The sequence below is a fragment of the Cyprinus carpio genome, chromosome B19 (assembly GCF_018340385.1).
Source record: "Cyprinus carpio isolate SPL01 chromosome B19, ASM1834038v1, whole genome shotgun sequence".
NCBI lineage: Eukaryota > Metazoa > Chordata > Actinopteri > Cypriniformes > Cyprinidae > Cyprinus > Cyprinus carpio.
The window spans coordinates 24,742,237-24,755,408 of NC_056615.1; the positions used below are offsets into that span (position 1 = coordinate 24,742,237).

At 34.0% G+C, this 13,172-nt stretch overlaps 1 protein-coding gene across 1 annotated transcript in view; it reads right to left on the bottom strand.

Annotated features, from left to right (window-relative positions):
* Window positions 1-233: 233 nt before the first annotated feature.
* The window catches only part of atp1a3a (ATPase Na+/K+ transporting subunit alpha 3a), a 32,944-nt gene continuing 20,005 nt past the window's right edge, over window positions 234-13,172 (bottom strand). Inside the window, exons 9-21 of the mRNA XM_042746047.1 lie at window positions 10,178-10,376; window positions 9,060-9,304; window positions 8,190-8,382; window positions 7,685-7,997; window positions 6,516-6,666; window positions 6,228-6,396; window positions 4,872-5,026; window positions 4,556-4,679; window positions 4,283-4,428; window positions 3,138-3,268; window positions 2,913-3,014; window positions 2,681-2,772; window positions 234-1,300 (exon numbers count right to left, since the gene is read on the bottom strand). Of these exons, the coding sequence (XP_042601981.1) occupies window positions 1,272-1,300; window positions 2,681-2,772; window positions 2,913-3,014; window positions 3,138-3,268; window positions 4,283-4,428; window positions 4,556-4,679; window positions 4,872-5,026; window positions 6,228-6,396; window positions 6,516-6,666; window positions 7,685-7,997; window positions 8,190-8,382; window positions 9,060-9,304; window positions 10,178-10,376 (2,049 nt within the window). The 3' untranslated portion in view covers window positions 234-1,271. The remainder of the gene's footprint in view (window positions 1,301-2,680; window positions 2,773-2,912; window positions 3,015-3,137; window positions 3,269-4,282; window positions 4,429-4,555; window positions 4,680-4,871; window positions 5,027-6,227; window positions 6,397-6,515; window positions 6,667-7,684; window positions 7,998-8,189; window positions 8,383-9,059; window positions 9,305-10,177; window positions 10,377-13,172) is intronic.

Genomic DNA, 13,172 nt, shown 5'->3' on the forward strand with positions numbered 1-13,172 from the left:
AGAATAATGTGAATTACACATTGGATGCATTCTGGGTGATATTCAACTACACTAAAACATGAAATTCACTCCTGTGAAATGACTTATAAATTAAAAATTTTGATTTTGAACTTAAAGACAGTGTGAATGCATGTTTGGGTGTCCTGAAAATGCAGTAGATTTTAAAATTTGCACAGAATATTTCATTTGCTCTCATGCCAGACATCAGACACAAAAACAAACCGACCCCAAGCTGAGAAAAGAGAGATCCTTCTTTTTTATTTAATTTTTTGCTGTTGTTTCACATATTGGTACATTGCTTCTATTCCATTTTTTCTGCACTTATTTAAACAATGAAATCAGAGAGAAATCTCTTTTTCCTAGGACACAGAAAGATTGAATTTTCTCTTTTTTTAACAGGGGAAGAGGGGGAACGGGGCGGATAGAGGAGGGAGGATTCTTCACATCGTTCACGAACAGACAAACAGACGGGGACAGAGAGACGGACAGAAGGAGCAAGAGCAGGGAAGGAGGGGGGAGTGCAGGATAAAAGGGGAGTGAGAGAGAGAGAGAGAGAAAGAGTGAAAGGGTGGCAGTGTGCTTTGTCATGTCTGAGAAAAATGAAACCAAGCAGCTCTCAGACACTTCTAACATAAAAAAATATTGAACAAAAAAAGTTATGAATGATTAATAAAAACAACACTCAAAAATACAACAACAACAACAACAACACGGAAAGAAAAAACACTTAGAAAGAGAGACGGACAGGTGCCAGATTGGGGTGAGGAAAGCTGTGCTCCTCTTTTTCCCCAGCAGAGGGCGAGAGTCTAAATGAGTTTTGATCTTTAGGTAATTTATTTTTGGACGGTAAAGATAACAGTAATCTAGCGTGGCAGTGTTTGATCAGGAGTCCCTGTCGACTGTGACCGAGTCTTAATGCAGCTGCTGGGTTTGGACAGACGTGATGCGTGATCCGTGCGTGCGCACACGCTAACAGTGTGTTTATCAGCATTAGTAAACCTTACTACTATCATACTGGCAGATTCAGCTGTAGTCTTTGAGCAGAAATAAATAAATAAATAAATAAACTGGAGGTTTGTCGTCTTCCTCTGTGGCTGGTCCTCTCGTCTTCTTATTTTTTATTTCAGTAAAAGGAAGGAGTAACATGGTTGTTTCTGTATTGGTGTTTTTATAGTGAAGGGAGGAATGGGTAGAATGTGAAAGAGAGAGAAAGAGATAAAGAAAGAGAGCGAGGGAATGAGGGAGAATCGATGAGAGAAGTATTTGACAATTCAGTAGTATGTCTCCTTTTCAACCCAACCTGAAGTAAAACAGAGAGAAAGAGGATAATTAAAATTCAGCATCAGTAACATGGATATTTAAATCATTCCTTGTTTGGGCAACCAGATATTCACAGAACATTCATATGAGGAGCATAAAGAAGGCACTTTATTTTTGCAATGCTTCCTCAGCACTTATATGACTAAAATTCAAATAAATTCAGTGAATCGATTCAAAACTGATTCAATGATTCATTTGCATCATAAACTCTTTGATGATCACAGGAGTGTCTATGTGGCATCTTCCATGCAATAAAACATTTTATCTACATATATATGTAGGTCAGTTTTGCCTTTTTTCTTTTTTTTGCAAAGTATTATATATATATATATATATATATATATATATATATACATACACACATACATATATGAAAAGAAAATTATATTATTTTCCTTTTGGTTCATTTAGTGTGAAACAGTTTAGAAATAAATCCTTGGTTTATTTTAACTAGATATTTACTGTGTTTTAGTTTGGGATTGGTATGATTTTTTAAATATTTTTTTTTTACAATAAATTAATAGGTTTATTCAGCAAGGATGCAGTAAATTGATTTTGAAGACATTTATAATGTTACAAATTAATGCTGTTCTCTTGAACTTTCTATTCATCAAAGGATCCTGAAAAAATGTATCAGGGTTTCCACAAAAATAGGTGCTTTTTAACATTGATAATAATAATAATAATAATAATAATAATAATAATAATAATAATAAATCTTCAGCACCAAATTGCTATATTATTATGATTTACAATTTTCTTTTAAAGGTTTTTTTTTTTTTTTTTTTTTTTTTTTTTTTGCAATGCAACAATACTAATGTTTTACTGGATTTTTGATCAAGTGTGACCCTGGACCACAAAACCAGTTTTAATTGTCAATTTTAATAAGCTTATTATTATTAAGAATAAATAAGCTTTCCACTGATGTATGGTTTGTTAGTAGGACAATATTTAGCCTAGATACAACTATTTGAAAATCTGGAATCTGAGAGTGCAAAAAAATCTAAATACTCACCTTTAAAGTTGTCTAAATGAAGTTCTTATCAATGCATATTACTAATCAAAAATGAAGTTTTGAAATAATTAAATTTACTAAATGTCAAAATATCTTCATGGAACATGATCTTTATTTAATATCCTATAGGGTCACAAATAGTTGCAGCCTTGGAGAGCATTAAAGGCTTTAAAAACAATAACAAATCCTTTCTGACCCCAAACTTTTGAATGAAAATGTAATTGACTACAAAAAGCCATGGCAGAGTAAATATGTAAATATCAATACTTATATACTGAATATCATCATAAGCCTGCGATATAACTAAAATATGTATATATTTAAAGAATAATTCAAGCTCTGTACCTCCTGGGTTTCGGCGCAGGATGAGTTTTCGGATCTCATCGTAAACAAAAATTAAGAAGCTGTAAGGGAACGCACAGAACCACCAACTGGGCCTGAGAGAAGAAACAAGAGGAAAAAAAGAGGATTCACATTAGTTAAACTGTTGTTTCCTTTTACTATGATAATGAGGATGCATATTGTAACTTTGCTTTGTACTGTTCCACCAGTAGGTTTCTATCAAGTTAACACTCACTTGAGAGGATACATCCTGAGGGCCACGTCCATGCCGGGGCAGTAAGACAGGAAGGCAGCGAGAGCTGTCTCCTCAAACAAGCCGAAGATCAGGATTTTATTCCTACAGAGAACGAGCACAATCACTTAGCTCAGCTAGTCTGCTTCAGTCACTGCTTCATATTTGATTCAACTTTCTGCAAATGTGGAATCTCAGTGTTAATGGGACATGGAGAGAGATACTAACTTCATGCCCTGCTGGAACACAGAGTTGCGGCGAGTCTTGCAGATGATGACGTCGGCCCACTGCACCACCACGATACTGACGAAGAAAGCCGTGTGACAGGTGAACTCCACAATCTTCCTCTGCTCATACGTCTGACAGAAACATTACATTTATGATTACACACTCTTATATGCTCCATGATCACATACACTACCGTTCAAAAGTTTGGGCTCAGAAAGATTTTACATTTTTTGAAAAACAAATGATGAATCAAGGATGCAATAAATTCATCACAAGTAATGGAAAGACATTTATAATGTTACAAAAGATTTCTATTTCAAATAAATGATGTTCTTTTGAGTTTTCTATTGGCCAAAGAATCCTGAAAAAAAAAGAATCATGGTTTCCTGTTTTCAACATTTATAAATATAATGATTTCAATCGATTTTCAATTTTAATATCAGAATTCAAATCAGCATATTAGGATGATTTCCGAAGGAACATGTGATTACATTTTAAAATATTTAAATAGAAAAAGTTATTTTATGTTGTAATACTATTTCACAACATTACTGTTTTAACTGTATTTATGATTAAATAAATACAGCTCTGGTGATTGTTTTTAGTATTATAAGTTTTTTTTATATATATATATATATATATATATATATATATATATATATATATATATATATATATATATATATATATATATATATATATATATATATATATATGTATATTCATGTTTTTTTATCGTTTTAGTTTTATTCATTTGAGTTTCAGTTAACTATAAAAATCCTGGTTTAGATATCTCAGTCATCTATAATCTTTTTTTTTTTTACTTTCCTACATCACCAAACACTTGTTTGAACAGCAATCTATAGATGCATCCTTATAAATAAGCTTGGCTTCCTTATCTTAGTTGCACTTCCTGTCTTGAAAGTCTGCATGTTCCCCTGTATGGTTTTGTTTTCTTGTACAGTATGTCAAAACCAGATAATTAATAGCTAAGATGGAAGCCAATGACAGGCCAACACTGAAAATAATACAAGCTTTTAGTAATTCTTTGTTTTGGTCATATACCTTGCTTTGTTCAAGAGCATCTGCCAAATGCATAAATGTCAAATATGTGTGTAGTTTGTGTCATCTGACGCAGTGTTTACCCATTGCTGTCCGTAACTGTCCTCCAGGTCATTGTTAGAGCGATCGTCCCAGTTTAGCCGGATGCCCACCAGCAGACTGGGAAGCCAGCCGTTCTCAGCCAGAATCACGAAATAACTGAAAAATCCTCCCAGGGCCTGAATCATACCTACATATGACAGGAAGTCACTTTTATTCAGTTCATTTTTGGTCAGTAGACCAGTTGGTCTCTTTCTACAGCAGTTTAACCAAAACCAAACTTAAAGACATTTTTTATAATGTAGCAGCTCACTAACCGATCTGTCCATAGGCGATGCTGATGAGACGCTCGTTCACCAGCTTGTCCCTGTGGGGGTTACGAGGCTGGCGCTTCATGATGTCACTCTCTGCTGCTTCATAAGCCAACGAGATTGCAGGGACCTGAGATGGAAAGTAATGATTGGTTAATGTAACAAGGAAGTGTATTTCAGAAAAAAAGGTGAGAATTATAACTAGAAAAGAACAGCTTCAGTTACATTGATCAATATGTTCATTATTGAAATAAAGACATTAGATGTGTGTGTGTGTGTGTGTGTGTGTGTGTGTGTGTGTGTGTGTGTGTGTGTGTCTCACCATGTCAGTGCCCAGGTCAATGCAGAGGATGGTGATGGTACCCAGAGGAAGAGGAATGTTGACCAAGATGAAGAACAGGAAGGGAGTGATTTCAGGGATGTTGCTGGTCAGTGTGTAAGCGATGGACTTCTTCAGGTTATCAAAGATCAGACGACCTGGGAGAGAGCAAAAATGTAAACAGACTTCACCATTACCTGAGTCCAAGTCGTTTCTCTCATTCCTCTGGACTGTGTTCCTGTGCTTATCTAAAATTTGTCAAGACATTTTGCTGGCAAAGAAGTGTCATGCATATAATTAAAAAAAAAAAAATGTCATATGATTGTGTTTAATATTAATTAATACATATTTAAAAATCTAAAAACAATAAAAGCCTTTTTAATGAAAATTACTATACAAAATCATGCTCAGTGTGTGCTCAGTGTTTTTATTAATTGGTTTAAATGTCACCAACTTTTCTTCATTTTTTGTTTACATTTTGTTGGTTTTATTTATTAAAACATTAAAAAACGATACTATACTAAAACAAAAAAAATGTTACATATAAATCAATAAAAACAAATAACACAATTAATACAAATATTGATTGTACTTGTTATTTTTTTTTATCATGTTTTTTTGTTTTCTGAAATTATCTGGATTTATTTATTTATTTATTTTTTACATTTATTGAATATCACCATTAGTAATTTATTGAATATAACCATAACCATAATATGGTTATATTTAACAAAGGTTTAATTTGAATTAATACAAATCAAAAGTTAATATAAAGACACTCTCAATTGTGTTTACTATTTAATTTGAAATATTACATAGTTTTCTTCAAAGTTGTTGTCGTTTTTTTAATCAAAACATTAAGCTATACTATACTATACTATACTATACTTTACTATACAATACTATACTATAATAAAACTGTTTTTATTAATATTATTTATTGTTTTGTATAATATTTTTTATTGATTTTAATTATCTAAAATGTAATTCTGAATTATCTGTATAGTTTTTATATTATATTATATTATATTATATTATATTATATTATATTATATTATATTATATTATATTATATTATATTATATTATATTATATTATATTATATTATATAATCTGTATGTCCAAAAGCTATGCATTACAGTTATTATGAATGTTTTATGGACCTCAGGTAGACTAGCAACCACTAGCTTTGTGAAATGCAATGGTGCTCCAATTAAAGAATAAATAATGAAGAACAAAGATCAAAATCCGGGTCATAGATGAAAATAATTGCCTCATATGAGCTGCCTTGATTTTCTGGCTTGCTCTGGATTTCTTTCTATCTTTTCCATATCCTTTGTCTCCCTCTCTCTCTCTCACCTTCCTCAACTCCAGTAACGATGGATGCAAAGTTGTCGTCCAGCAGAATCATGTCTGCAGCCTGCTTGGAGACGTCTGAGCCAGAGATCCCCATAGCAACACCGATGTCTGCCTTCTTCAGAGCGGGCGAGTCGTTCACTCCATCACCAGTCACCGCCACAATGGCACCCTAAACCACAGAGAGTGTGTAAAAACATAAGTCAGTTGATTCCCTTGATATTGTAATCATGATTAATAATCAACTCCAGTTAGATTGAAATCCTTTTTGTGTGTTATTTAGGTGTGCACCTGTCTCTGGCAGCCCTCCACGATGATGAGTTTCTGTTGGGGAGAGGTCCTGGCGAACACAATCTCTGTGTGATTCTTCAGCACATCATCCATCTGGTCCTGCGTGAGATCCTTCAGATCTGAGCCGTGGATCACACAGGCTTTAGCATCCCTGACAACACACGCATGAAGAATGCCAAATGAAGACTCGCTCTCTGGATATATCAAAATCAGACGAACTGTGTTATGTTGCTGTTATTTTGATAAAAATGAGCCAGAAGTATTGGACAAATCACATTATTCAGAATTCATTCTTTTTTGCATGACTTCTCATTTAGCTAGATTGTGTACCTACACAATTATGGGGCAAAATCATGTTTCTCCACTGATGGAGAAACTAAATTTGCACAAATAAATTGCAAATATTTCGCTATATTATAGTACACTCTTAAAAATAAAGGTTTCAAAAAGTTTTTTTTTGTTGTTTTTTTTTGCAGTTATTCCATTTAAAAACCATTTTAGAGTAAACAGTTCTTAAATAAACCTTTATTTATTCTTAATTTGAAGAACATTTGAAAATATAAAGAGTCTTTTTTTCTACTATAAAGAACCTTTTGTGCATTTAAAAGGTTCTACTGATGTCAAAGATTCTTCATGGATCCATCCATGCCAATAAAGAACGATTAGTTTTAAAAGTGTAGATGTTTTACCAGTGACCTGCTTTTGAAGTTATTATAGAGAGTATTAAAGTATTTCATATTTGAAGTATAGTTCAAACAAGCAGGATTCAATTTAGACATGTTCCTGAATCAACATTTTTTGTCATTCGTAGAAACAATATTCCTATCAAGCAATCATACACCATATCCTAAACCAAGCCTACTTCTGAAAGCAAATGATTGGTGGAAAATAATATTGTTAAAGCTTAATCCCAAACCGGTAATCCGATCGGTTGATAGGAATGCTGTTCCAGCACTAAAAACATGCTGATCCAGGAAAACATCCTTGGGAAGATCATGAAAGTCAAGTATTGGCTTCCTAAGCATCTGTGATATTTTAATCCATGGTATATTATCAAAGTATACAGGAAATTATATCAGGGAAGATACAAAATGGGACAGTGGAGTTTAAATCAGAAATTTGAGTTTGGAATTCAATGCAGTAGGCTTTATAGGGTGTTTACGCTCTACCTGGGGTTGACCTGGCTGACGGGAATATTAAGCCGAGCGGCGATGTCCTCCACCGTCTCGTTACCCTCAGAGATGATCCCCACACCTTTAGCAATGGCCTTGGCCGTGATGGGATGGTCACCGGTCACCATGATGACTTTGATTCCAGCTGAGCGGCATTTGCCCACGGCGTCTGGGACGGCAGCTCGGGGCGGGTCAATCATGGACATCAGACCCACAAAGCACAGGTTGTCTGTCTGGAAGTTAATATCGTCTGTGTCGAAGGCGAATCCTTTGGGGTATTTGTCCTCAGGCATGAACAAGTGGCAGAAACCTGGATGGAAGGAGGACAAAAGGCAGTCAGAAACACTTCTGAAGATCCACTGTTCTGGTTTTTCATTTGTCTTGGATCTATATTTTAAAATGACTTTTAAGAGTTTTTTGTCTCAGGAAACAGAAAAGCACGTGCACATCCAATACTGTAGTTTGATTTTCATATCCCACGTCACATATCTGAATTTCTCACCCAGCACTCTTTCTCCCAGTCCTCCGAGCTCCAGGTAGGCGTTCTGGAAGGCCTCCTTCAATTCCTCGTCCATGGGCTGCTCTTTGCCCTGCACCATGATGCTGGAGCAGCGGTCCAGGATGCGCTCTGGCGCCCCCTTCATCACCAGCAGGTAGTGGCTGTCAGCAGTCTCATCCGTCTCGTGCACTGAGAGCTGGTGGGAAAACACATCCGAGCACATGAGAATGAGTGTTAATGAGAAACCAATAATCAGATAAAAGTGAATAAAGATGAGCTTGTTTAATCATTCATCAGAATTAGATGAAATATCTTAGAGAAATGGACTAAATGGACAGCTGTAGTTTTCTTTAGATTAAATCATTCATAATCAATTTAATAAATTAAAATTAAAATGATGGACTGAACTGTAGTTTTTTTTAACTATTATGTATTGAGTTCTTAAGTATTGAGTAATGAAAATTGTGTAAATGACTTTCTTCTTTCAGACAAATCCAGTCGGAGTGATATTAAAAATTGTTGTTAAACTTTCAAGATGTTTAATGCCACTCAGCAGGTGTTGCATGCATCAGTCCAAAAGAAGTTAAATAAAAAGCGCCCATCCATAAAAAAAAAACAAAAGTCTCACATGGCTCTGGGGGGTGAACAAAGGCCTCCTGTAGTGAATCGATGCATTTTTGTAAGAAAAATATCCATATTCAAAACGTAATAAGCACTTTAATGTAGCTAGTGCCAACAGTTGTACACAGAAGCAGTTCCGGGAGCAGGACGTATGGAGGTCAGCGTTTTTTTTACGTTTTGACTGAATGTTAACAAGTTAATGGATTCTGGATTCAGTCACATCGGATACTAAACACTAAACAGTAAACAAACCTGGTATTTGTTGGTGGAGTTGAAGGGAATTTCAGCCACTTTCTTGTTCTTGTCCCTCATGACTTTGACGGAGCCACAGGAGAGCTCGATGCACTTGAGAAGAGCCGATTCAGAGGCGTCACCCGCAACATCACGCTTCAGGATGGGTAGAGAGTCCTGTCCCGCCTTAAACACGGCTCTGTTACAGAGCGCCGCCACACGGGCCAGAGACAACCACGTCCCAGAGCTCTTGTCAAAGGACGCACCTATTAGAGAACACACACAGGATCAATATAGTATCAATCTATAGCTTAGCAACCAGCCAGAACAGCCTAGAAACAGCTAGAACGCAATAAATCTACATTACCATTCAAAAGTTTACTTGTAAGTTTACGTAAACTCACCAAGGCTGAATTTATTTGATTAAAAAAAGTAAAAACAGTAATATTGTAAATATTTCTAAATATAAAAAAACTTTTGTACTGTAATGTATTTTAAAATGCAGTTTATTTTTGTGATGCAAAGCTGAATGTTTAGCATCATTACTGTAGTCTTCAGTGATGAAGATGATCCTTCAGAAATCATTCTAATGTGCTGATTTGCTGCTCAAGAAACATATATTATTACATATTTATTATCAATGTTGAAAACAGTTGTGATAATGCATATTTTTTTGGAAGCATTGATACTTTATTTTTTTTAGTATTCTTTGATGAATAGAAATTTCACAAGAACAACAATAATTTGCAATAGGCATATTTGGTACAGTATTACTTTAGAGATAATATTATATTTTTTTAAATAATATTTTGAATTATTTTTCTAGCTCTTTTTATATTGTCTGCTTTCATATATATATATATATATATATATATATATATATATATATATATATATATATATATCTATATATATATATATATATATATATATATATGAAGAGTTTATTTGCAAAAAGAGATAACTAATATATATATATATATATTTCCCCCGGTTGGTTTACAGTTGGTTTTGGTTTGTTTTAAAATGGTGTTAGTTTTATTTAAGAATAATAACCCGGCTTTGGTTACATTTTAAATGCCTTTACTGACACTACTGAACTATTTATTGCACCCTTAGCACTTATACTAGCGACTCACCCGACTGATCTTCCGTGGTGTCGGCCTCATGGATCTGATTGTCGAACCACATGTGAGCGACAGTCATGCGGTTCTGCGTCAGGGTGCCGGTTTTATCAGAGCAGATGGTGGATGTGGATCCCAGAGTCTCCACAGCCTCCAGATTCTTCACCAGGCAGTTCTTACGGGCCATGCGCTTGGCCGTGAGCGTCAGACACACCTGGGAGACGCAAACAGAAAGGCAGAAAGAGAGAAACGGAAACAGAGGAGCAGAAAAATGGAACAAAAGGAAGTGTGAGGCAGAAGTTGAAAGGAAAAAGAGGTGGAGAGAAAAAGAAGCAAACAGTTTTAGTGACATTACATTGTTGGTGGACAATGCAGCCTCGTGCAGTAAGAGAAACGTGTGAAATCAAAAAGAGGCTCTGAGGAGCAAAGCCAAGCACAGCAGGAAGCAGAGAGGTCCGAAACATACTCTACGCAATGTCTGCCTTTTATTATTGATGTCACAAGGTTAGTCAATCAAAATCTGTGGTATAATCGCACAAATTCATCTTTTACTTGATTCAAACTGAATTCCAAAATGAGCAGATGTGACATGCCCTTATCATCCAAAACCCTTCAAATATGACACAATATATAAAAAACATATGATGCATATTGTTAATTAAGGATTCACTTGCAGTGAGGATAAACAAAACATTTGTGCAGAACATATTTTTTCTGAGGTTAATTATTGTCTGCCGAGAACATGCAAAATGCAGTTACCAGAAAACAATTACAACCAAAAATCAAGAAAAAAATAAATAAATCTAAATTTCTCAATCAGCCTATATCACATTAATCATTATTTATATTGTTTGACCTATGCAGGACATTTTTGTTTACTTTAGGTTTTTTTTTCAGTAAATCAGTATATTAGAATGATTTCTGATGGATCATGTGACACTGAAGACTGGAGTAATGATGCTGAAAATTCAGCTTTGATCACAGAAATAAATTACATCTTAAAATTGATTTCGAACTGTAAAAATATTTTCACAATATTACTGTTTTTTACTGTTTGTTCAAATAAATGGAGCTCTGGGGGGCATAAGAAACGTCTTTCAAATACATCCAAAACTATAAAAGCTACAGCATAAATGATATGACTTTGACTATTATATATAAATGTTGAAAAATGCAAAATAGTTTTACAATTTACAAGAAAACAAATTGTGTAGTTGAGTTAAGCATGCAAATTTCTTCTAATGGACATAACATTTTGGTAGAAAATAAAGTGGTTAACAATAAATGTAATACCCTTATTTTTCTTCTCTTAATGAAATAAAAAAAAATATTTTTTTTTAAATCATTACCATTTTCTGTAAAAAGTATATAATTTATAATATAAACATTTATAAATATAAAATTTGCCAGTTGGGTCCAAAAAACATTAACAACCTCACAGTCTAATTTATTTTTTGCAAAAAGTCTCAGCGTCCTCAGTGTCAGTGTATTTAGCATGCATATATAGCATGCATATTTGCACTGCATTATGAATTACACGTTTCTGAATGCAGTGATGCAAAAAACCAAGCTTGATGTCTGCGTAGAGTGTTTCAGGCCTAGTTGTGCACGGCAGCCAGAGGCACAGACCAGCCCCAGCGCACAGCACAGCACAGCCAGAGCCCCGTCAGTCTCTGTGTGGCAGCCACTAGCTCGCACAGGCAACTACAGATACCACAGAGCAATACTTTTTCAGATTTTCATATTGGCCTAGGATTTCAACAGTGAGAGTCTGTAAAAGAACACAGGAAGAGAAAGAGAGGAACAGACAGAGAGAAGGAGAGAGAGACAGTGATAGAGTCACGAAGAGTCACAGATATGAAGGATTAGAGAGAGGGAATACAGTTCAAGAACACACACGATGATATTCAACACTACTGGAGCGTTCACTGACACCACACAACCACAGAACAGAAGCCACAACACTCACTAACACCGTTACACTGAAGAAGAAATGAACCGGAGACGAAAAAGGACAGACAACAGATGCACACAGATTAAAGTATCCAAATATAAACTCATGGAATATGTTCAGAATGGCACTGTACTAATATTTGAACTACAGAACTATGGTAGTAGTAGAAATTGAAGCCTGACTTTCCAACAACCTGACACATACCTGACAACTACTGTAAAATTAATAGAAACTAAAGGAAAAAATCCACTCACTTTCTTTTCTTTTTTTTTTGTACCTAATACTATGACATATGCAAAAATGTGATTTTGCAACTTTTTTTTATTTTTTGACTAGTTATTTGTTTGAAATTCCTTTGTGTGAATATATATATATATATATATATATATATATATATATATATATATATATATATATATATATATATATATATATATATATAGATAAAAAAAAAAAAAAAAAAAAAAAAAAAAAAATAGATATAAACTTTTTTCTTTTTTTAAATACAAAATACACTATCATTTAAAGATTTGGGGTTGGTTTGGTTTCAAATATTCTTTAATATTTGTAATGTTTTTGAATCCCCAAGGATGCATTAATTTGATCAAAATACAGAAAAAACTGCCTCTAATATTGTGAAATATTATTATAATTTAATTAACTGTTATCTATTTTAATATATTGTAAAATGTAATTTATTCATGTGACGCAAACATGAATTTTCAGCACCTTTACTTTCAGTCTTCAGTGTGACATGGTCCTTCAGAAATCATTCAAAATTACTGATTTGATGCTCAAGAAACATGTCTGATTATATTTTTTTCAGGATTCTTTGATGAACAAAGTTCAAGATAACAGCATTTATTTGAAATATAATTTTTTTGTAACATTATAAATATCTTTTAATGTCACTTTAGACTTAATTTATGCATTCATTTAAAGGAGCTATGTGGAGGTTTTTACTTAAAAAAATCTTTAAGATAGAGTTTTCATTTGTACATATATGAGCCAACCATGATGTAAAAAAAAGAATGACACCTCGACTGTCCACCACGG